General features: G+C 39.6%; 1 protein-coding gene across 2 annotated transcripts; it reads right to left on the reverse strand.

The window, feature by feature from the left end:
* STEAP4 (STEAP4 metalloreductase) lies at positions 3,770-24,314 on the reverse strand. 2 transcript variants are annotated; one of them, XM_021388543.1, is made up of 6 exons: positions 23,537-24,314; positions 11,223-11,299; positions 8,463-8,918; positions 6,647-7,174; positions 5,883-6,047; positions 3,770-5,004 (listed from the first exon to the last, which is right to left on the reverse strand). In XM_021388543.1, exons 3-6 carry the CDS (start codon positions 8,916-8,918, stop codon positions 4,735-4,737), a joined length of 1,419 nt encoding a protein of 472 aa, XP_021244218.1. In that variant the 5' UTR covers positions 11,223-11,299; positions 23,537-24,314; the 3' UTR covers positions 3,770-4,734. The 2 variants fall into 2 exon arrangements, with proteins under 2 accessions (XP_021244218.1, XP_021244217.1); XM_021388542.1 differs by lacking the exon at positions 11,223-11,299 and having other exon boundaries at positions 23,537-24,311.

Consider the following 24,936-nt stretch of genomic DNA (forward strand, 5'->3'; position numbering starts at 1 on the left):
CTGAAGTTGTTACATATATTCATCTCAACAACACTAAACAGTCCTGATAGTAAAACAAGACCAAAGCTTCTGTAGTGGGACTTCAGGTTTGACCTTTAGACTTATCCAATTAAGGATGGGGTTTGTTTTCCAGTCATTGTTTATGGCATTGGAAAATAAAAGCTGTCAGCAAAACAAACAAATTGTAATGGGTTTATCATAATTCCCTCTAATTACTTCCACAGCAGTCCTTTCTAATTGCCTCAGACATGGATGGGGATGCAGGGTTTGTCCTGTCCTTGGGCTCCTGCAGCTCTGGATCACTGTTATCCAACCAGGGAGGGAGACACTGCCATGTCCTCGCCTATCCTTCCAGCCACCTTCTGAGGTTCTGCTCATCCTGTCCAGCTCTCACATGTCATCTTCCTAGAGTAATATCAGTTTTCCTTCAGTTCAGATTTTAATGCTAAGTTAATGGTTCACCCTTTTCTTCAGTGAGATCCTGTATTTGTTTAGTTTTCCTTCAGTTCTTTAACTATAAAATAAAGATGATGGCATCTCGCATTGAAACAGAGTAGCCCTTTAGACAATCTCTGACCTGTATCTGGTAGTTAGACTTTGGTACCTGTCCTGGTGCTTTTCCTCTGGGGAAACTGTTTTCCCAGCTTTATTCACTACAAAGCAATAGAAATCTGTGTCTGGGCATCTGGGTTTACTGCTGCTGATCAACAGTGAGTGCTATGGTGTGGAGCGGCAGCTACCTTTGGAAATGTTGGTGAACAGGAAGAGTGAATAGGCTGATTTGTACTTTGTTGTACTGGGAAAAGAAGGTGATGGTCAGATCCCAAAACTGAGTTGGACTGATTAAACTACTTGGTACCAGGCAACCAAAAACTTGTGACATTTTATTGAAAATACTTCCCTTCCTCTGTACCAGCACTTGGTTGTGGATAATGTGTCCCAAACATACTTGTTTTGGATTAACAGCATTGAATTACTTGTCCTAAGTTTTTCCTAGAAGAAATCTGAGCATGTGTGAGGAGAAGCAGGCACAGTGAAGGGGCTGTGTTTGAATGAATCAAGGATTGTGAGCTGATGTGGATATGGAAACCAAGACAGATATAGGACTAACGCATGTGTGAAGACATATGGATCAAAAGTTACTAATTCTATTTTGCTCCGTTTGGAGAGATGATATTCCTTATAAGAAATCAATATGTCAAGGGGCTTGTCTTATTAGTCAGAGCTAATATTTATGTCAGTTTTGAATTCCTAGATTCCAGAATAGGACATCACTTATTGCTGCTGTTTTTATCACAATGATATCTAAAAAATCTTGAGAAATGCCAGCTTCCTCCAGAGAGCCAACTATTCAGGTTAACATCAGGAGTTAGAGGTACAAATGGAGATCTATGGCAGAAGAATGTATATAATGCAGAGGAAAATAAGTTTCTGCATGAAAGAGAAAATTCTATAGTGTGTGGAAGAGAAGCCAGATTTAGCCTATTACTAATAATAAACACTGAAGATTTATTAAATATGTTTATTGTAGTATGGAAGAGCAGCATAGCATAGGTTACACGGTTCCTGTTGGCATTTGTATTTTTCACTGGTTCCATATTTGGAGTAATGGGCTGAAAGGCTCACTGGTGGTTGAAACAAGGTCTTCTAAAATCTTGTGTCTGATAGAAGGTAACAAGAGCAAAGCCCTCCAAACCTGACATGCAGGAAAAAAGTGGCTTTCTGAACAGTTGAATCTTGGAGTAAGAGGTAACTTAGATAAGGTAGCACAGGCTGAAAGAAGGTCATGCTGCAGAGCAAAAATAGGTTGCAGACCTCAGGATTTGTGGTGTGGTGGAACAAAAGGGAAATGCTTGGATCCCGCTGGTTCAATATCCAGCAATATCTGCGGTGTTAGCTACATCCCTTTGGGCCACTGCATATCTGACATAGCATTACTTCAGGCTTAAGTAAATCTGATTAATTAAAATACTGTCTTTTCACTAATAAGTGCATTTGGGGGTTTGAAATGGATATTGAAATAAAAAGTCAAGAAGTTGTTAAATTAGTAACGTTCTACATTATGTAGAGGCCTAAAAGTCATACAGTACTGAAGCACTCTGCATCAAAATAAATATTGTGCAATTACATCCAAATTCAGTTATCAAGGCCATATCCATATGACTTTGTTTAAAAAGCTGCAGTTTATATTTTCTAAATGTTGACTTTCATTTAGAAGTGGAGTTGAGAGTCAATGTTTTATTCCTACAGGAATTCTTACAACTGTGTAATGTACATACATACAAGGCTCTTCTTGGCATCTGGAAACCATATAGAAAATATCCTTTCCAAAGTATACTTCATAACCCTTCTGATGTCCTTTCTAACCAGGCTTTGTCAGTACACTAAATATATATGAAGAATTCAGCCTAGAAAAATGTATACAGGATACAAACACTTTTTATAACATTGGCTGTTGTTTTCAAAATATTGCCACTGAATTATCTTAGTTTAAGTATATGTAAAAAATGCTGAAGAAATGTTTTCTCTACCATATTCAAGGAATAAATACATAAATTTCTGAAGCAAGTACTCCCCAGCTGCCTGAGAGTAACAAAGTATGAAGTACCTCACCTAGACTGGAATAAGAAGTGCTGCTGTAGATCTGACCTGTTATTATTTACTGAAATCAACGAAGAGCCCACTGCTACCTTCAAATGAGAGGGCTTTAGATGAGCTCCTGAGAACTGCTTCATGCACCTATGCAAACAAATAGCATTGTCTGCTTGGTTTGTACACAACAGGTATTGGCATTTTATTCTTGGAGTAAATAGCAGTTTGCAAATTGTACCTCTCTGCTTGGACCTATGTTTTAGCCATACAAAGCAACCTGCTGTCAGTCCTTGGAGAAGTCTTTTTGTCTTTCTTGCATGAGCTGCAGCCCTGTGCCCATGAGCTGGAATTTCGTGGTGAATGAATATACAGATTGTATTCAGTCAGGCAACGATTACCTTGCACTGGTTTTCAGGGAGGGTAAAGCAGACCTGACTTGGCCTCTTAACACAGGGCACTCGGAAATACAAAGAGTTGTGTTCTTTGATAGAGAAGGTGGCAGAGCATTGGCAATGTTTGTGTTTCATAAAGCATGACTTTATATGTGTGTTACTTCCCATGGCTGTTGCAAACTAAACACCAACCCACAGGCTCAGATATGGGAGAGAGAAAAGGGTATTTTTTAGATCGGAATCTGCATAGGCAGAAACCTTAAGTCCTGTAACATGTAATCATAAAAGTAAACTGTATGCATCTTGGAACAGTTACTGTTCTTAATATAAATCTGGAGTATGTCACTGAAAGTAAAATAGAGCCCCCAGTGTCAAGTCTAGATACTAATTCAGGCTGCTACTGTGTATTTTCTCTTTTCTCTCTTGCTTTCTCGTTTACGTACACACTAATGCAAACAGGGTCTCCTTTTCTGTCTTTATTTCTCTCTCTACACTTCTGCCTCTGTCTTCTCTTAGGGAGCTGTAAAAAGGTGTTACAGGTATCCCCATCTTCAGGCCCTTAGAGCCCGTGACTGTTTTGCAGACCTCTTAAATGACTAAGCAACTATCTGTATGTGTAAGCATCCAGGGAGCAAAAATGGGAGAAAGTAAGCCCTGGCAGCATCTGAAGACAGGATCTCATTTTATTTCTTGCCCGAGGCCTTCCAACACCAATGTGCAAGGAAGCATACCAGCAGCTGCGTCATAGCAAAAGAGGTTCCAGGAATAATAACAGAATGCAAAACTGTAAATACTTTTCTTTACTGAGGTTAAAATATGTGCATTTTCATAGAATATTTATAATATTGCATTCAAGAAATTTCAGAAAAAATCAACAATCTAATCTTTGTGAGATATAATTATGACATGCAATATAAACTCCTGATAAAACAGTATTTTCCATCAGTTCCTTTCCGTACAGCTCACTGCTTACACACAAAAAATTACTGACCACAATGTGTGTGTACTTGCTGAGAAGATTAGGCTGGTGAGCACATCTCATGTCTTTTTGACATTTTGGTCTCTCCTCTATCCCCTTGCCAACTGAGTTTCTGCAGTACAGCAGGGATTCAGCAATCCTCAGCATATACACTATGAACACTAGAGTTCCTGTACACAAACCAAGAAAGTCTTATTCAACCCTTTCTAAGGCATGACTATAGATCTCTTTTGATCAGATGTTAATGGAGGACAAACTAATGTTGTGAGGATGAGAGCTTTCCCTCAGCCAGTGCCTGTCCTGTGCCTGCACTATGGACTGGTGGCTTCAGAGGTGGAATCAGGGTGATTATACATGTGTGCAAGAGCATGCAGATCAGAGCTCCAGTGGGCAGGACAGGCGAGAGGAGCAGACACTGTCTAACACCAGAAGTTGCTCTGTTCCTGGCCAGCCCTGGAGATTTCGTGTGACCGATACCTTGAACACCACTTACTTCTCATACTCTTGTTAAGAATAGAGGGTGAGTAGGGGGAGTATGTGGAGAAAAAAGAAAAGGCCTGTGCCTGTGTGAAAGCACGTCTGGGGTGCAGGGTCTCAGGGGGCTCTTGTTTGAATTGAATTTTAAGCTTGTCACTGGGGTTGCTTTATTTCAGTCAGAGCCTGCCCAGGTTTTTCACTTTTTCTCTCTCTTCCTCCAGATAAAGGAGGATAGGGACTTCATTTTGCTCTTGATTTTTTTGTGTTTCTTTTTAAAAACACAGGTTAGTCTAATTACACAGCAGACTTGTTGATGATGTAGTTTGATTGTTCTGAGTATTGGGGATTCCTCTCCCAGCCCTGTCGAATTCGTGTTAGTTGTTTGTCTAGACAAGGAAGTATGAGCACAAATTTGACAACTAGTACAATGCATGGAACAATGAGAGAGAGCATATAAGCATTTGGAAGATACCATCTGTACGACGATGGACTTAGGAACCGCTTCCCACCGTAAACCAGTGTGTGTGCAGTGCATAAAATCAATGTCAGATATCCCAGTTTGGACTAGGGGGGGAACAAAGAAGAGAAAAAAAGAGGTGGAGGTTAAAATAATAAATTAAACCAGAACAAATGCAATTTACAGTGCACAGCAAGCTTCATGGAATGTGCCAAATTTGGGACTAAATGAGTCTACTGAAATTAAAATATTATATTATATAAGATTTCTTATTAATGAAAACTCCATCAAATGGATCTCCAGGGAAATTTTTTTCTCATCAATTTTGATTTTTTTTCCACACACTGTCTAATGTTCTCATATTTGTAAAAATGCAGAGAAAAGGCTACAATTCAATGGAGAGATCCAAGCCTTTTATATGTTTTAGTGTTAATCCACCCAGAACGATGCTGTGCAAGTTTTTCACCTAAATAAAACATTAATTGATAGTTATTTCTCCTTTCACCCCTTCTGCTGCCAGCCCTGTTCCTGCTGAGCCACTGCAGCACCAAACTTCTTCCTGACATGGGGTCAAGATGATGCGTTAACTAAATCATCTTGTGAACCAAAAAAATTAGCCTAATAAATGGCTAAAATATTTTGTGACTGCATAATTTGGCAGTCGGTAACTCCACAGTACCATTTTTCCATTTGTCAGTTTGCAGTTTAGGTCTTCCTAATTTTTTGTTGTTAGTGTAATAATACGAGTTGCTCCACAGGTAGCCATCAGGGAAGTTGTGTTTTTATATGTGGGCTATATAGCCATGTAGATATATATGTTTTTTTTTAACCAGCTGATGGTGAATAATACAGATGTGACATTTGGAGTTCATTATGGAGACAAGCCCTAAATCACTAGTAAATCTTTCTGTGGTCATAGTTTATAAAAGAATAGGGAATTTTCCAACTGAGAGGAAAAAAGTTTTAGAGAAAATCTTTTTCTTACCTGTACAAATCGAAATTCTCTCCAGTTGACATTGTTGCTGACTGAAGGCAGAGAAGTTATTCCAAGAAGAACAAATAAAAAGAATCCTAAAATCCCCAAAGCCAAATAAGAGTCACTAAGCCAGCCATTTGTGTTGTCAAATGGAGCTGTTTTATTGTTCAGTGCCTGAAGAAAAGAATACCAGATATACCTTAGTGTTAGCAGATTTAGGATCAATATGAAGAAGAAAAATCCTTTGAGGTAACTAAGAGATAAATATTACACATTAACTATCTGAAAAGGATATTTACTTTGAATGACTACTCAAAAAGCAAGAGGGGCATTATGTAGGTTTTATGTACCTATATGTACCTATGTACTTATCTACAGTAGACCTGTGAGGACAGATATGCAATTGTTTGTTGTTTAATAAGGTTAGCAACTCAAAGTATGTGCTAATCCCTGTTCATTGCAAGGGGGTTGGATTAGATGACCTTTAAAAATCCTTTCCAATTCGAGCTCTTCTTTGATTCTATAATTCTTAAAGTTCTATTTCTCCATAGAGAAATGTTTCTTCAAATTATTCTTTATTTCCTGATTATTAATATGTAAACTATGTAGGAGGAAGATTGATGCCAGAAATTCCCTCAACTCATCATAATATCAACAACCTTTGGATCTCTCAATGGTTAAGAGGAGCACAGAAACTAGGAAAATAACCCCATTGAGAGTATTTGTAACAGGGCCAGAGGAAGGGAAGACATACAGCAAGGAAAAAAATTTACCTGTGAGATGGTTCTGTCCTCGATTCTCCATCTTACATAGTAGCGAATTGGGATAACGAGAGTGTAAATAACGTGCAGAAAAGCAAACGCCAATGCTACTAGTCCAAGTTGTTTCCTACACAGCATCCATTTGTCCAGCCAGTCTGGGAAACGGCTGTATTTGGTACCTCTGTATAACTGAATAATTGCAGCAAGTACACCAGGGAGATAAACCAAGGCAAGAAGGACAAGTGCCATTATAGGGCAGATCCGATTTGGAATGGAAATTGCAAGAAAAAATGAATAATCCTGATTTTCATAAACACAAGGGTATATTACATCACGAACCAAGCAGTACAAGAAGAAGAATGCAGTTAGGCCAAGGGACAAAATGATGGGAAGCTTCCACATTGGAAAAAGCTGTAGAGGGTAATTTTCTATTTCCCGAGCAGCTGACAGAGATCCTTGATCTAATGGTGTGAGACCCACTGCACGAACGATATCCATCACCATTTGTTTAGCTTCCGTGTCATCTCCACAGACAAACACCTGCAGCCAAAAACAAGCAGAAGTTTTATTTTGACAGACTTTGACATTTTCAACTGCATTCCTGCCTGGGTATGGACAATATGAGCACAAGCTTCCAGGCTACTTACTACCTTCCTTGTTAGCCTTAATTTATATAGATAAAAACTGTGCCATACGTAATTTTTTGATCAACAGTCCCAAGAATTAAGAACATCAATTTTTTCTTTGGTAAAAGACATTGCTTCAAGTGGTAAAACTTATATTTTGTTCTTTTCATATATAGAGTACAAATCTTTGCTTAGAGCACTTGAATTTCAGCACACTTTTTTTGAAGATCCTGCGTGTACTTTGTAAGCACAAGATTCTGTAATAGTAAGTAGGAGCATCATTTTCTATTGCCACTACAATGGTCTATACGGGCTTCAGGGAACTGGGGGTAGAGACCAATCAAATATAATTTCTCTGTCATGAAAGTTAATATTATTCCTTCCCATGTCCAGTAAAAGAGTGAAGAAACTTTTTTTTTTTGAGTGTGCATAGTAATATTCCTTTTGGAGTAGGCAGAAAGGGGGCAACTTCTGCTGTCATTTGTCGAAGTCATGAAGGTTTCAGGTGCCTAGGCTTGGAAATCTGTGGTATTTAGTTTAGGCAAACCACTTCTATCACCAGAAAGCGAAGTTAACAATACTTGGAATAGTTGCCTGACACTGTGCCTTGTGCAAGGGCACTGTGCCTCAAAGTAGCTGAAAACAGGGCAATAATAAATTCATCTTCTGCAAAGATGCTCTGTTTCACATGACCAACTTGCTTGTGTCTAAGGAGCTAGTTAACATGGCTTGCACACGCAGTTTTTGTGTTAGACTTCCATGGTGATGTATTCTGATTTAGAAAACTTAATTTCTTCACTGTCCAGCTCATTTATCCCATTGTTTACACTCATTCTATTGCCCCATTATATCCCTTACACCCCCTTTTTGCACTTGTGGGTGAATGAGTGACACAGTCCTCATTTCCTCCTGATTTACTGGTTCTCTATCTTTGTAGCTGTGCTTTCTTTTTTTCCTTTCTTCTCTAATGTCTCCTAACAGCTTCCTGTGTTCTGAGGCAAGCTATCAATATTCCTCGTGTCATTCGAATCCCAAAGTAAATTTTAGCTCACATTTAATTTGAGATTTGCAATTACAGTGAAAATTCTATCTCAGCCTTGTCTGAGTCATATGTCCCATGTGTGTGTTTTGTCTAACTGCTAAAAGCCCATATAATACTTCATAACTCTATGAAATAGCAAACTCCTGCAGTTCAGTCTTACCTGCCGGCTTGCATCCAGGGTGCCCGACTGCAGAGCCCAGGCAGACACGGTGTTAAAGGCTTTCACAACCCTGGCGCTGGGCACCAGCTGAGCCAGGTACTTTGCATTGGATTCAGGATACTGATTTATTTTTAAGTTGTTGCTTACGTCCACCAACACTTTTCCATGGAGTGTTTCCTCTAGTGATGCAAGGAAGTCGTAATGTTGCCTCTGGATTGCTATAATAATGATGGCAGCTTTCTGTGCTGCCTCAGCATGGCTCAGCACCTCTGCGTCCTTGGGAATCAGGCTGGATGGCCACGGACTCCGGCTTCCAAACACGACGGGGTAGCCAGACTGAATCAGCTTATGGCCCAGAGCTCTTCCAAAATCTCCCGTTCCAAATATACACACTGTCTCTCTTTTGTTAGATGTTTTGGGAACCAAAGCCATTATGTTGGAAGAATTTTTATTCATCTATTAAAAAAATAGGAATAAACTAAGCAAAACATTGTTCTCTTGAAAAGGAAAGGTTAATGTTGGTTCTGGCTATACAAAATAAATATCTGAGAGTTTTTTTGATTCTTAATCTATACAATTCTTTAAAAACAAGTTCTGAATGTTCAGCTCTCCAGCTCTGACAACACCCTCCTTTCTGTCCATCTTACAGATTTTAACATTCAGCTGAACTATTGCAGTTTTCCTCTCTCAAAGGGAAAGCAGGAGGAAAGGGTACAGGAGCACTGTGAGCAGGGGTTGCATGTGTTTCAGGATCATTTCTGTTTCCTTATGCTATAGAAAAACATTAAAGATGAGCGTGACTCTAATCAGATTAGAACCAGGAAGATCTGTTTGTAGAACACTTGAAGCAGAGGTGTACAAGCTAGCTGCAAACCTGTGTTGTCTGCAGTACTTCCTTAACATGCCCATTCAGTGCCAGTTTGGTTTATTTGGTTTGGTTTGGTTCAGTTTCCTGAAGAATGTCCTATGAAGCATTTGGACAGTGGAACTGGCGTATTTTGTGTTGAACATATGTTACTCATAATGAAATGCTCTTTGAGGGTTTTATCTGTCCTCCTTTATCACAGTACCTGGAAGCTTCAAAGACTTTAATGTATTATTGATGCCATAGCTGTATGTATGCTTTGTACTTAGAGTGAGACCCATGACCCAAATGCAGAATCAAACAGGTCTGCTCCAAAGGTCGTCTGGTAGAGCCATATGCTGTTGCCCTCACTTTACAAAAGGTGACTTGAGGACAGAAAACCTGAGGCGTTAAGGAAGATCTCCAACAGGAGGTCTTGAGAGACTCCTCTCTCCAAATGGCCACTAATTTAGTACTTGGAGCAGCCATGTTATTTGCAGGAGCCCTGATTCAAGGCTTTCACAGCATCTCAGTGAAGTGTTTTAATTAAGCTGTGGGAATAACTGATTTCCCAGTTTGCAGGACAGAATTGCACAAGATGGTTAGCTACATCCAAAACAATTGCTCTGCTACAGCTGTTTATTAACACTTTGCTTACGTTCCTATGTGAAGCACTGTTCAGAATGAAACTGCCATTTAAAATACAGAGATCGTACTCATTTACTTTTTTTTCTTTTTTTCTCAGTGTTCTTTGACACATTTAAAACTTGTTCTCTGAGGGCTCTGTTACTGTCCTATGAGGCTCTAATGGGAGGAAAGCTGTACGGTTCCTTTCTGTGGGTAGTCTGTATTTCAAAAATGAACAGAAGAGTTACGTATGTAATATTAATAAATGATTCAACTCAGTACCTAATGATACTCAACTTTCTCAAATTTTCCTTTTAGCAAAGTAGGCCCCTATCCAAAATGAAAAATAAAACTTCTTTGTAACACATGGTTGTCCAGCTGAAAACTTCTGTATTTGCTCTCAAGAAATCATTACGTTATTGCTGAATGAACTACGCAAACCATTTTCCTCACTAAAGTAAGACTGGAAAAGAGAAACTTAATGAACCAACCATCTCAAATTGATTTTATCAGATAATATATTTGGTATGTTTACCAGCAAGAAGCAAATATATAAAGTGCTTCTGCTGTTCAGTATTACTGAACATCTCATTTGCTAGTGAACACTGAATTCACCTTGCTGGGAAAGAGAAAAAGGGGGAAATGAAAAGTAAAACAAATGTAAAGACCAATCTTTTTTTCTTTTTGTGTGCATGTACAGTTTCTTGGAGCCCTATCTAAGATATGAAGGGACTTGTACAAGGCAGTGAATATTATTCCAAAAAGAGCTGAAGAGAGTTAAAGCTGCCTTTATTACTAGTGGCCTAATTTAATTTAATACCACTTTTAACAAGAAAGACAGTTTGCCTGAATCAACCATGCAGAATTTACTTATTTTCTTATTAAGAATTACTTATTAGAGGAATGCCTGTAGCTGTTGTGATAGTATGCATTATATATTAGAAATAAACTGGTCATGAATGATTTTCTTAACAAATAAGGTATACTGTAAAACAGATGTTAACTGAATTGTGAATCTGCTATATCAGAAAATGACATGTAAGACGAAGGAATTTTGTTTTTAAATCCCAGGCTGTCTGGATTATGCCTCCATCTAACCAATAAGGATATTAAGTCAGTTTTCTCCACTGGATTGTTTTTTCCCTTCCTTCAAACATATCTTTGTGCCAGCTGGCTGTTGTTAAACTGGAAAGGTTGTGGACATTGCAGTTGACTTCTGGATATTAATTCAGGCAGTAGACTGCACAGATAAATTTGGGCTTTGCTGTGTGTATTTGAACAAAACGTACCTTTGCTCTGATGGCAACTCGGTGGGCGTAAAGTTGAAACAAGGAAAATGGCCTTACAGAGTCTGTTATAGTGATAGCTGCAATGAGAGAAGATACTCATTTGCTGTACAAAAAGGCATTCTGTTGTCCTACATCAGCGTGAAAGACATTACGAAGTACATCATTAAGGACATAGGGCTAGCCTGTTGTCAGGGCTCAGCCTGAAGGCTGACACTGAGTCTCATTAAGCAGCTGATGGCAGCAGGGTTTGCTTTGTGCCCACATGCTGGGCACTCTCAAAGGACTGGAGGAAACAGGAACACCAGCAAAGCAACAAATGACCATCCTCTGTTCTTTCATATATGTACCCAAATATTATCTGAGAAAAAGCTGTGGAGCTCTGTATTCCTCTATAATCCTTTTGCTTATGTCCATCCTCCTAACATTAGTAAGCTAGTGATGCTTTTTGTTATTTCAAAGATAATCCATGTAAGCTTCTTATTGATAACTGTGTCCTTTTTTTTCTACATTGTTGTATTCTTATACGGTGAATTATCCTATTTTTAGGGAAAACAGTGATAACCTCTGATTTGATTGTCACTTGGTCAGTAATGACAAAAGGAGGCAGTGGAAGAACAGAAGAAGCAAAACCATCATTAAATACTACATAAACACTAGGGGAACTGAATGAAGATACAATATTTATTCCAGCAATTATATATAAATACCTATGCAGGAATTTGAATGAATACAGGAATGTTGCTTTGTACATGGAGGAAAAAGGAGGGATTTCCTAGCAGAATCATTGCTGCAGATGAAATACAATGCCAAAAGTGGAAAGGTAGTGGTGGGACTGAGATAGACAGGGATGCAGAATGGAAAGATCAAACAGATGTAACATGAAATGGCAGACGGGATTAATGGAATGATTCAAAAGGTTGAATGACAAGATGAAAGGAGCAGGAAAGAGAAATTTTACTATTTACATTTTAAAAAGAAGCAAAACAAATAGCTCTGGCAGCGATTTTGAGATTATCTAGCCCATTACCCTCCCTAAGGCAGGATGAACTACATTTAAACCAAGCCTGACAGATGCTTGCCTAACCTGTTTGTGGATATGGCAGTCTCCCTTGCTTTCTGCTGTCTCACCGGTCATGCTACAAAGCAGATTTTCTTCTGTCTAATCTGTATTGCCTCCTCCATTGTACACACAGGTGTCAATTTGTCCCCCTTCTCTTTGCAGAAGCCTTTGTTGGACATGAAAGCTGTTACCATTTCACCCTTTTCTTGTCTAGATAAAACAACACCAGATCCCTCCCTGCACCTCATGCTTCTGAGAGTGGGGATCTTTCTCCTGGCTTTTTCTGATCTTCCTAGGCTAAACTCTTCCAACTGTTAATTAAAAGTATGGTGCTAAAGCTGAATGCAGTACTCACTGAGATCTCACCAGCTGGAAAGGATTACTTCACTTGCCTCATAGACAACACACTGTCCTGCTGACACGTCTGTCTTATTCACATTATAGCTGATTCACAGTCAGCTTGGGATGGCTATATGTACTTTAGCAAGCAGTGTGTGGCAACAGGAAGCAAGATATAGAGCGAAGCAGCTGGTGCTGAGCACATGGTCACACTTTCTATATGCAAGATTTCCACCTTGGACCAGCTTTGGTCTAGCACTGCAGCCTGAATGCCCATTAGCAGCTGCAGTGTGCTGGGGTGCACCCAATGCGTATCATCTGGCTCAGTCCTTGTGGGAAGGTATCATCTTGTTCCATATGCTCCAAGAACACTCTGCGGTGTGAAACAAAGCTTAATAATTAGTGATTTGCTTCAGCAGTGCACTTCTGATCAGAACTGAAATACTAGTGTATTGCATCCTGTAACGTCCCATTTTTTAATGTAGAACTGTTCCAAAGCCAATAGCTCCCTCCATCTTCAACATGTATTGTTCTTTTCTGACTCTGTGCTGTATCGTGCTCTGGTCCCTGTTAAATAGCACCATATTTTTTCAGTCTGTAACTTCAATTTGTCAAGATCATGTTGATTTCTAAGGCTGTCCTCTAACGTGCTTGCAGGCTTTTTCAATTTTGTCAGATTGTCAGCTTTAATAAGCATACTGTCTATTCCAGCATCCGTGCCATTTAATAAAGTTCCAGAATAGGACTTAAGCAAGGAGAGACCCCCTGTATGTCTGCAGTAAATGTAGCCTTCCATTTTGCCAGTGATTAACAGAGAGACTGAAAACGCTTCTTTCACTCATTCTACAGAACTCTACCTTATATTAGTTCAATCAAGCTGCATTTCCCTCATATGCTTATGAAAATGTTCTTTAACGTTTACCGTACTAAAATCTTCACTCATCTCAAGCTGCATAGCCTTTGTGATTCACCAAACCTGGTATGATCTTATAAAAGGAGATTAGCTGGGTTTAGAATGATTTCTTCTTGATTAATACATGAGTCTATAATCCATTTCTTTTTCTTTTTTTTAATCTTCTATTTACTTTTCTATTTGAGAATTGTACTTAAATGCATTGGGCCAAAATTTTGCACCTCCTCTTTCTACTTACTTTTCAAGATAGCTGTTATTCTTGTGTTTCCAGTCTTTGAAAACTTTACCTCTTCCATGCAATTCTTAAAGGTAGTTATTAATGGCTGTGGAAATGCTTCAGTTATTCCCTGAACAATTTAAAGCAAATTCCGTCAGCTTCACTGATCCCAAATCATTTAACTCACCTAAGCATGATCAAATCTGTTTCTTCTGCCACTCTGCCTGAATTCTCATCTCTTTATTACCGGTGTAGAGCTAAAGAGGCATTGCAGAGTTGGCTTTCCTGGAGTCATTAGTCAATAGCTTTCTCACAGTGGAATATTGGATAAATCCTTTTCTTAATTTTCCTTTGACGGTTTGTACTTTTACAGTATTCAAGATGTACTTTTTAATTACTTCTCTTTTTGTTCAGTGGCTTTTCAAATTTTAGCAACATAGCATACTGTTCTATATTTGTCCATAGATTTTGATTTCTGTGTGCTTTTTTTGTTTGAAGTTTCTGAAGAACTCACAGCTTCAGCCACATGGCTGTCTTCCTGCAATCCTTCCTCTGCCTTGCTAACGTTTTTTGTCTCTGCTTTCAATGCGGTTTCTATAAGCAGGTGTCAAGTCCTCAGATCTCATTTTTCCTCTCAGATTCTACTCTCTCATGGAACGTCACCTGCCCACCTTCTGAGTTTAGTATTGTCCGCTTATTATTCTGCTAGGTGAACAAATCTGTTTTTGAACAATTGATCTCGTCTGGTGGCCCATAGTATCTCTCAGCTGTGACTGAACATCTTCATTTTCTCCTCTATAATGTTCCAAAATCTTCTTCTAGAACTGTGTTCTTTTACCTTTTGATTCAGCGGAAAAGTTTAGACAATCAAGTGGGACATAAGGACTATGAGGAGATAAATGGCCCAAGCATCGTCAGGAATTTGATTCATAGCTGTATGAAAGAAAGGTTAGGAAGTAAGAAGAAAGTTAATGGCCAGCACAGCTGTGACTGAGGAAGGTTATGGTGTAGTCCACCGGAGGATCTAATCTCAAGATGTAAAATACTGATCCATTTATCATGTGTTTTTTTTTTTTTTTCCCTCCTTTTTCTTTCAAAGTTTATTGTAAAAATCTTGGTTCTGAGGTTGGTCATGAAGATTATATATGAAAAAAAAACATTATTGAATGGTTTATTGAAGGTTTTCTGTGTAAACTAAATATTTTGATTGGTGTTTCCTTGTAAATAACAGCAGGGACTCTGTTACACTATGCAAATAATAAACAGTAGTAGGCTTGAGAATGGAGAAGGCAAGCTCTTCAGAGCTTGTCTGTTGTTCCTGTACAACATTTTGGAGGCACATAAAGGTGTTGACATAACAGATCTGACTGATTATATAGTGTGTGATGTACATTCATCTGTGTGCATACATATACAGTTATACAAGAGTCATAACTGCATATTTCAGTAACTCATGCACAGTGTGAAGATTCTGTTTTTGAGGTTCGCCCTTCTAGAAAAAACTTGTTTCTCCAGATTTCAAAGTTTTGGTGTTTTTTTTTTTTTTTTTTTTCTCCATACAACAATGGGGAGATGCTTGGGCTGATGCTCTGGAGCTTGTTAAATTGTCTATTGCACAGCTTCTTTCTTAAACAGCCGAACTCCAACACTATCTTGCAGCAAAAATAAGTTACTTCTTCCCACAGGTTTGCTAACCTTTGGTGTTTAACTCTTCTTATACAACAGTGAATCCAGGACATCTGGGATAAACAGCCTGGATTCACACTTTGCCCTCCTGCGGATCTCATTTTAAACAGCTGACATGACTTGCACCTTTCCTTGACTTCCCTGCTCTTTTAACACTGAGGATTTGTCTGTTTCTGTTTTCTTTTTTCCAAATCTCTAGTTCTCATTAGAGCAAGGAGTAGCTGAACTTTCTCACACAGTATCCATGTATGTAAGCTCTCAAGTCTCTCCAAAAGGTCTTTTCCAGCCAAAGCTTTGTATCTCTCTGATCAGGAAGAACTGGAAAACACCAAGTTCACTACACGGATTCAAGAATTAACTTACACAGCTAGCATCACACAGACAAGGTTAAACTCATTTCACCAACAGAGGTTCAGAGATCGTCTCAAGCAGATTCTCAACAGCAGGATTGAGAGAAAGCCCAGCACATCACCAGACATAATGGGATTACACTTCATCATCTTGTTGTGTAACTATGAGCTGCTCTTGAGTTGGCTAGCTGCACTTACAGCAGAAGCAGTGAAAACAAACCCTCTGCAGGTGCCCTGCGCCCTGCAGACCTGCTCTGAAGACCTCTCTGACCAGACAAAACAGGATCAATCAGGTTTACTTCTGTGATGCCTCTCTGTACACCTGGTCCTTCCCTACCACTGGTAAATGTACATTCCTCTTAAACAAGGCAGACTGCACTAGGGCTTACCACAGTGCTTTCACACTAAGCCAATGGCATGTATTCATGCTGGTGGCAACAAAGAACAGTGCCTACAAGCAAGAGAAGAAAGATAGTGGATTGGCCATTTTTTCACATCTAGTCTTTTTTTTTCTTGTTTCATTCAAATCCTTCTGTACCTATAGACAGGCATGGTGAACATCAAGCGAATAAATAAATGAGTAAATATTTCTCTTTGGAATGGCTGGTCCTTTCAGGTCTTTTCTTTCCCATGCTGTCAAGTTCTTCAAAGTTAAACAATTTGTTTGAAATTGAGTTAATTTTCATTATTGTCTTAGCTGTTTATCGCATGTACTGACAAGTAGAAATAATTCCCTTTTGATTTTTTTTTTGTGTCTCAGAAAGTCTGAGACTTGAGTCATCTATGATCAAAAGTGCCCTAATATGTTATAATTAAATAGAGTGGCTTATTATATATAGCAGAAAATGAGGATGGTTAATACTTCAATTCTTGCATATTTAGTATAGTAGCTTTGAATGTATCTTTCTGAAATATTTTATACATGCATAATATTCAGTAATCCTGGAGTAACTTGGAAAACAAGTGCAATGTGATTTAAAAACTCTCATTGGAAAGACATGTACACTATTCTGAGGCAATCTCATTTTCTTAAAATTTCATGTTACTATCCCCACAGAGAGAGACTGCACTCTCTAACAAGTAACACTTTTTATAAGCTGACAGTTGTAGAACCAAATGTGCCCTAAATTACAAATTGTATTTTCTGTTGTTTGCTACACCAGAAACTGAAAGGCATGTGGCTAAACTGCTCTCCCTTGATTAATCTAGTACTTACACACATAAAGAAAATAGCAGAGTAGCTCCTAACAAACATATCACAGCAAATTATTCATGAATTTTCTTTCAAGCAAATGAATATCTTCTGTTCTGCTCAGCAGAAAGTCCCGAGCTCCAAGTTTTGACAAAGCTTATAAAGAATAATTGTTGGAGACAATAAATCCTCCTACAGAGGACACTGCGTTTCCCACATCTTCTCTTTTTATCAGGAGAACACTAAAGCTGCCTGGAGGCACTTCAAATAGATGAAGTATAGGCCTAAACAGATGTCTTTAATGTTGTCTAAATCATAGTAAAGTACGGAGAGAGCTGGAAATCTCACCACCTCCAGCTTTCCCGTAAACACGTAAGACCCAGCTATAGCTGGTGTAATTTCCTTGGTCTTTTTAGGGTTGTTGTGCTTTTGGGGGGAGTGCAGGTATCAAGATTTAATCCAACTGTAAGAGAGAGAGAAGATTTCAGAAAACACCCAAAGCTGAGTGATGGCGAGAAGAGGCAGACCTGTCTGCAGTGCAGAGTGGGGGCACTGGATTTATCCCCACTGTAATGTTCAGGAGATGTCCTGAAACCTTGAAAGATATGTTTTCAGACCCACACTGTGCATGATAAGTGCCTTTTGGATTCCTGCTGTGTCCTCCAAGGCTGTCTTCTCTCCCAGTGAAGCTATTCTTCTGAGCATCTTTTGTCTGCTATTTAGAGACATTAACAAATAGCTCTGTCTCACAGCAAAGTAACGCTAGAAATAATGAAGCATGGCTTCCTAGGGATTTGTGTTTCTTGGCTGATTACAAGCGCTGATTGAAACTTTCCAATCAAAGGAGATCACTCCTTCAAGATTTCTTCTCATGTGGATTATCAGATCTTTAAATGTGTATAGTCACAGTACAGTCTTTCATTTTTTAGGACTCTTTTGTGGAGTCTTCAACTGCCTGTTTTGTGGAGCCTTCAACTGCCTATTTTGTGACACCAAAGAAAAACAAAGTCCTCACTTCTCCTTGTATACCTGTTTGAAAGCATCACTAAAACAGTGGTTGAGGGACACACAAACACACATACACTCAGATCCCTCAATATGATCAGAGAAACTTCACTTTCTACAGAAATCAGGATAAAATAACACCAAGACTGTAATTAGCTGGCATTGCACCAGCAACTGTCCAAAATCATGCCTTTGGCACGCTAGAAATGTAAGAGTTCAAACCCTCTATTTATTTTGAGCTCTAGCAGTATGTGATAAGCTCAATTGTCTTCCCATTTACACTAATGGAATTGTTGATTTTCACTTAACTTGCTTTTGGATTGGAATGGCGTAAGCAGAAAGATAACAGAGCCCAATTGCTCCATGACACCTGTGATAAAACAAAAAGCAAGGTGGCTGCTGGAGCACAGAAGCTTCTGTGGTGATGGACCTGGCTGCCTTGTGCTCTTAGAAATCTGAGGAGTGGGAGGGAGTGTATGAAAGGTTTAAGCAAAAGTGGCATGAATATGAAGCTTTCTTGCCAAAACAAATATATGTAGATTTGCAGCATGTCTGGAATGGGGCCAAGCAGATTTTCTTACAGAAAGTTCATTAATCTGCATTCTTGCTTACACAAGCCCATACCCTAAAATGCTGTTATAAAAAAGTGTTTAAAGACACTCCATTTAACAGTAGATAGCTTCATCAGCACTCTTACTCACTCAATACGAAGTAATTAAATGTATTATTTGCTTCTTTTGTTTTCCTTTCTTTCTTTTACATGGAATTGAAAATTCTTGTTTCCTGCTTGACTGCAGTCAAGTGGCATCTGCAGAGCCACGCCTGCATTTAGGAAAAATGAACACTAATATTTTCAGAAATAAAGAAATAGTGTTCCTCACACAAAAAAGTGACAGTTTTAAATGCCATTGCATTTTGCAGTAAGGAAAAGTTATCAGGCTTTTATTTTTAAAAACTGGCTCTTTCTCAATATAGAAATTCCTCTTCTTAGTGAGGCAATAATTTTAGGAGTGTTCAAACAATGGCCCTAAGCTACAGGCTTTGAAAATTAGCAGCTGAGAAGCCTGAATTTAAAAACATGCTTTCAAAATACTGACAAAAAAACACCAGTGGAGGTGATATTTGTTGAGAATTTGCAGAACCGTTGAGGGCAGCCTCCTCTACTGAGAAACAGAGAGATCTAATTTGTTGTAGAGTTCTTTTGTCTGAAATTCTCTTTGAGTTCAGCTCAGGTTTTGCACATGGCTGAGCTGCTAACTCCCTCTCCTGGCAAGCAGAAAGGGGTTTGAAGATGTGGGTCATTGCCTCAGCTCCTCACCTTGGCACTGGTACGAATGAAACGTCTCTGCCAAAGTACTGCACATCAGCTGCTGATCTGGGAGCACAGCAGTGCTGCCTAATTGCTCACAGTGCTGCACTGGGCAGCCCGTGCTATCCTGTGCCATGGTCTGCTGCACAGGGGCACAGCAGATCTCACACAGAACCTATGCCATCTTCACAGAGAAGGCTCCTCAGTTTCTGTCATCCTGGTGATCCCGAGTCTCAATCAGGGTTGCTGGGCATCTCATTCCCATCCCTGTGAAATATGTAGGGTCAAGGCAGAAGTTATGCTTTCTGGTTCTGCACCCCAAGACCATTCAAAATGCAGTGCAGTAGCATCAGCCCCTATTGCAGTGAAGGCAAAGGTGGATATCTGGGACATGACATGGACCAGAGGCCAATGAAAATTTCAAGTGTTCTTACTAAACTTAGTTGAAGAGGAAAGAAGAGGTAGTAAAGAGGACACTCATGGGTTCCAAAATTCCTACATTCTGCAAACAAATTATGAGAAAATCAAGGGCCAGGCTGAAGTAAGTAACTTATTTTTATGCTAGTAGGGAATTTTTCTCAAAACCCTTCAATCTTAATTTTACAATGACTTATTTAAACAAATCATTCCTTAAGTAAACACTTTTCTCACTGCTTGTCATCAATTAAAATAGCAACTGGTAGAGTTAATTTCTCATAAAAAGCCTCAACTACTGCTTTTGATAGTGCTTCAGATTGGTGATCCAGAGGTTTGGATTCAATTTCCAATCTAGTTAACAAAGAAAAAAAAATTTTAGATCTGCACAGGGAAGCATTGACCTCTTGCTCTGCTTGTATAAATCTTCCACAAATTTTATGAGCAAAAGAATTTAGATCCACTGGATGTCTGTGCAGTCAGTTTTGAGATCGACAAATGCACCCTGACCCTAACACTACCAGAGCTGCTTAGCTCTGGAAGTTATTGAAATCTACTCAGTATAATTTGGGGTAAAAATGATCTGAATGTGTGTGCCATGAGGTACAAAAGAAAGTGTCATGCTGATTTTGTAATTGCCTAATTGGACTAAATAATTTCCTCCCACAGGGTGACCCTCTCTTGCAGCTCCACCAAGGAATTGCAATACAAAATGAGGAACTGAGTTTTCTGAATAAACCCATTGTCTTTATTGTATTGCAATTTTATGCTATTACCGTTATGGCATAATTGCCCACTTGTGGTGAGTACTCCTGTCTTCTTTTACGTATTTCCTGCTCTCACACTCCTTGTAGCATGGGACCACCTCAGAGACATCCTTCGTCAAGCACTCCTGGTGCTCTAATGATACCAGAAAGTGTTTTTTTTTGCTATTTGGCAATCAACCTCTCCACTAAATTTCTTAACACTTCAGGCTTGTTTATCTGGAGGCCTACAGAAGCTTGCTCACACAGTTGGTATCACTAATGGATTGGTGACAGGCAGCACTGAAACACTTTGATCCCCGTCCTCAGGTGCAGTAACTTGTCTGGAGTGGACGGCTGAGCTGCTTTCACCATTGATCAAGCAGTTTGTAGCTGATTATTATAATTAAGCACCTTTGAAGTGCCAAGTTTTATGAAGCTCTAGCATGGTTCAGGTTGTAGAATTTAAATGAGATTTATTAGTATGAGATTTATTAATATTCTCATTTTTTATAGGATATTGTGCAGCTTATGGAAATGGTTTCTCTACACATTCAGATTTGTCTTGGTGAGGCTGCTCTACTTGGGGAAGGCACATCACCCAGAGCTGAGAGCAGTCCTTGCTCCTTATTTCATCTTAACCTCATGCGTACCAAAGTAAGTCGTGGGATCTGCATCTCCCGGTGGAGTTCTATACCTCGCTGAGCCCTGGGATCCCTTCCAGCAGCGCTGCGGCTGTCTCCGCCAAAGCTAGGGCATTCCTCAGGGCACAGAGAGGATCACATCAACAATTCAGCCAAGTAAAAAGACAGCTTGAAGCCATCTTTGTGATTCTGCCTCCAGGTCTATGCTCAGCAGTCACTGGGAGCTCGGGAAGCAGCCCTGTCATACCCTTAATTAACACTTTTGCTGGCAGCTGTTCCCACTCCTCCTCTGTTTCCCAGCAGCACCACCACAACCAGTGCTCACCCTGCTGCCACCCACGGCTGCTCAACCTGGCCACAGCTGGCTGCCCAGCAAGTGCTCCACAGGGAAAAGGGCAGAGACCACAAAAGAAAAAGGAAGAAAACTGGAGACCTAAATGGCGTTACATGAACCAGTCTGCCAAGCGTGCTTCCGGCCAGGCGAAGAAACAAGGCCGCATGCTGAAACATGACATCAGTTAAGTGAACGTACTATTTTATTGTCCCTGCTCTCACTTAAGAGGAATATGTGTTGGAGAAATTTTGATAAGGAAGAGAACAGGTGGGTCTAAATAGCGAGGTCATACGAGGAAAACCACCTCTTTTCTATTTTTGAACATGCGTAAAGGTATTAAGTCAAACATTTGATCTGCAAGAAGCACATGTACAGGTGACGTTCACATATTTCCCCACCTTTTCTTCCCCCCAAAAGCAGCTTTCAGAAACCAGAATTAATATACATAAAAACCAAAATAAAAAAAAAAAATAATTAAAAAAGCCCCAAAGCCAGCATCTATAAAACCTGGTCAGGAGCATAAAAAATATAAAATGTTGCAATTCCACTCTGCTAGCCCTGTCACTGAGAACAGAACAGGAGAAATGGTTGGCTCAAAGCTTGAAGTTACCACATAAACAGATTTTAATAGAAACAGACTGGGAAGCAGTGAGAGAGGCCTTAAAAAAAGCAGATGTGAAGTACTCTCCCTGAAGGCCTTGGCTGCTGTCTCTGCGTTCTTGAGGCACACCAGAAATGGATGTGTAGGGAGGAAAAATTATTTCTAAGCACCTCATACCCATGCCAAGCACACTGTCAGGCGCTGTCCTTGAAGTAGCTGTGGTCTGGCCCTGCGAGCTGAACTGCTGTGAATGGTGGGGTTGTGTCCTCAGGCTGCTCTGCGATGTGGAACAATGCACAGTATGGAGGGCAGGACAGTCACTTCAGAAATGAGCTCCTGCTCTCAAATACAACACTAATGTAGGTAACATACTTTGTTAATAATTTTGCAACACAAAGTAGACTGCTTATCCAGTTATGTTTTCTGCCTTTAACTAAGAGAAATAATTTGAAAATGCCATCTGCCTAGAAGTGTATAAATTGTTGAAAAGTACTTGATAGGATTGAATAAGCAAATTCCTGTATGGATGAAGAAAGTACAGGGATGGCTGATTTTTCAATGACTGTTGTAATATTTTGGTATGTAGTCATGGTGCCACCTCAGTTATTACAGCTTCGTGCTTGTCAAAATCATTGCTATTAACAAAACTAGGAGCTTCAGAAAGTCACATCTAAAAAAGAATTTACATCTTCCACTAATTTAATCCTTTTCGAATGTCTTAACAATCTGAAAAAAAATGCCCCATGTTGTGAGTGACAGTTTATGTTTGTAGATTTAGGGGGGATATGAAATCTTCCTGTATCAAAGCTGACTAACAGTCCTGGCAGCTGCAAATGTTCTCTGAATTAATAACATGGTGCTGGCATAAGACAGTGTTGAAGAAAAATCCATTTCTTTCTGCAGCACTGAAGCCCCTCACTTCTACAATATTAAACAGTTTTAAAATTGGTATGCTACTTGAACAGGAAGAGAAAACATGAAATCCACATGTGAGTCCAGAAGTGAAAAGAATCCTTAGCTCCAGCTGTTATTACAAGTAGTTTATGATTGGAGGTAAATCAAATGCCCTTGGAGTATCTCCACTTATTACTAAAATTCAAACCAGAATTTTAGCTCTCTCTTAGGAAGGAACATCCTATTTCCAGATTCATCATTTGAAACCCGCTGACCAACACTTATTTGCAGAAGATTTCTTCACTTCCTTAACTCTAGCAAATAACCTCTGAAAGATTAAACTTGTTGCCAGTTATGTAAGCTCTCTGAATACCAATGGGCTGATTCAAAGTTTGGTTGCCCTAACTTTACAGATAAAAATATGTCCCTATATTTCAGTGCTTCCTTACATCATCTCTCAGTGACAAAAATATTGTGTAATGTCAATACAAAGCCCTGGCTTTGTATTTTTTGTCTAGCAGGGAGAAGACAGCCTTGCCATTCTAGGCATTCCCTAATTCCACCTGCAGAAGTGAGAGAAACCTGTGGATCAGATCCCCTCTGTAAAACTCACCTGTGCACTCAACCTCCTGCTCTCCCCCTGGGCAAACCGGTGCCTTCCAGCTGGTGAGGTGCTGTTAGTGCTAGGGCAAGATCTGCTCTTAGATGCTGCAGAGAGGTCCTATTGCCCGGAGAAGAATGCAGAAACCTGACAGCCTTGCTGGCATTTATCTAGTGGAAGCCAGGATGCACGTGGGAGGGAGAGATGAGGAGATGTTGCAAGCCCTGTCTGTCTGTGCTGGATGAAAGAACTTCCCGTCAAAGTTGTAGGGGAAAGTCCCAGCCCATGTATTTACAGCTGAGGTGAAGCTGTGGTTGCTTTTTTTTAAGCAGGCACTGGCTTGCCCCTTGGCTATGGGCCAGCAAAAAGGTTTGGCTGTGTTTGCTGCTCTTGGAGGACTAACTTGAGAACTGCAGAAACCAAGAATGTTGAAGAAGCAAAACAGGAACTATTTGCCTGGAAGGAGAGCTGCTCTTTGTGTTATAGCACTGCTGGGTCGTTCCAACTGTGGGTAGGGACAGTAAGAATGTCACCTTGGGATGAAAGGAATTTGGCACGAGGACGGCTGAAAGTACCAGATCTCTGAGATTCTCTATGTATTCTGGGCAGCTACAGTGATCCTGTGGAGTCAGAGCCAGTGATGTATATGTAGTGAGAAATGTCCCAGAAGTCTGGGAGTTTGCAAAACTCTGGATGTTACACATCTGTTTGGAACGGGATATAATTCAAAACATATGCCTTAGGCATCAAGAGATCACAGGACTGGATTGTTGTCCAAATAGAAGAAAGGGTCTCAGAGTGTCCCAATAACACTGAGTTTTTATAAGAAGTTTGGGAAATAAATTGAAGGGAATTTAAATAATATTGCACTTAAGATCCAAAAGAAATGTTTACCAGTAAAGAGAAAGGAAATTAAAAATAAAAATTACTTTTTATATCATTTTGGCTTTGAAAGACTGGCAAGAAACTGACTAGGAAAACATATGAAGGACACAGGACATAAAATGTAAAAGTAATCTTGAAAAAAAAAGTAAGGGTAAGAAATTGAAATCAGAAGAATCTGTGAACTAGAGATGAAGAAACTATGTGAGAGTTTGAGTTCCAGAGAAGAGGCTAAATTATGTTTGAGATTGAGGACAGGAACAGCCCATGTCAGTTGTACACTGACAAAAAGCACAAGCTAGCATGATGCCTGGACCATGGAAAAAGATCCAGGAAATCAAAAAGATGATGTCACTTTGGAAGAACATGCAAGAATCAGCAAGGTGTATGAGGTATGGGCAGAGGGAATGACCTGGCTTCAAATTTCTTCTAGGAGAAGAAATTTTCTCTTCACTGAGAAAATGAAATGTCTGGGGTTAGTCAGAAGAGTATTCATTTTCAGCACACTCATCAACTAACATGCTGCCAAA

The sequence above is a fragment of the Numida meleagris genome, chromosome 2, assembly GCF_002078875.1.
Source record: "Numida meleagris isolate 19003 breed g44 Domestic line chromosome 2, NumMel1.0, whole genome shotgun sequence".
Taxonomy (NCBI): Eukaryota; Metazoa; Chordata; class Aves; order Galliformes; family Numididae; genus Numida; species Numida meleagris.

Bases quoted from the DNA above. Each gene is read 5' to 3' on its own strand.
- STEAP4 (XM_021388543.1), bottom strand. From the start codon at position 8,918: ATGAATAAAAATTCTTCCAACATAATGGCTTTGGTTCCCAAAACATCT. The intron at 7,175-8,462 runs GTAAGACTGAAC...TTTTGGCTGCAG, and splicing joins CCCTGGATGCAAGCCGGCAG to GTGTTTGTCTGTGGAGATGA. The intron at 5,005-5,882 runs GTAAGAAAAAGA...TTCCCCCCCTAG, and splicing joins GAGAATTTCGATTTGTACAG to TCCAAACTGGGATATCTGAC.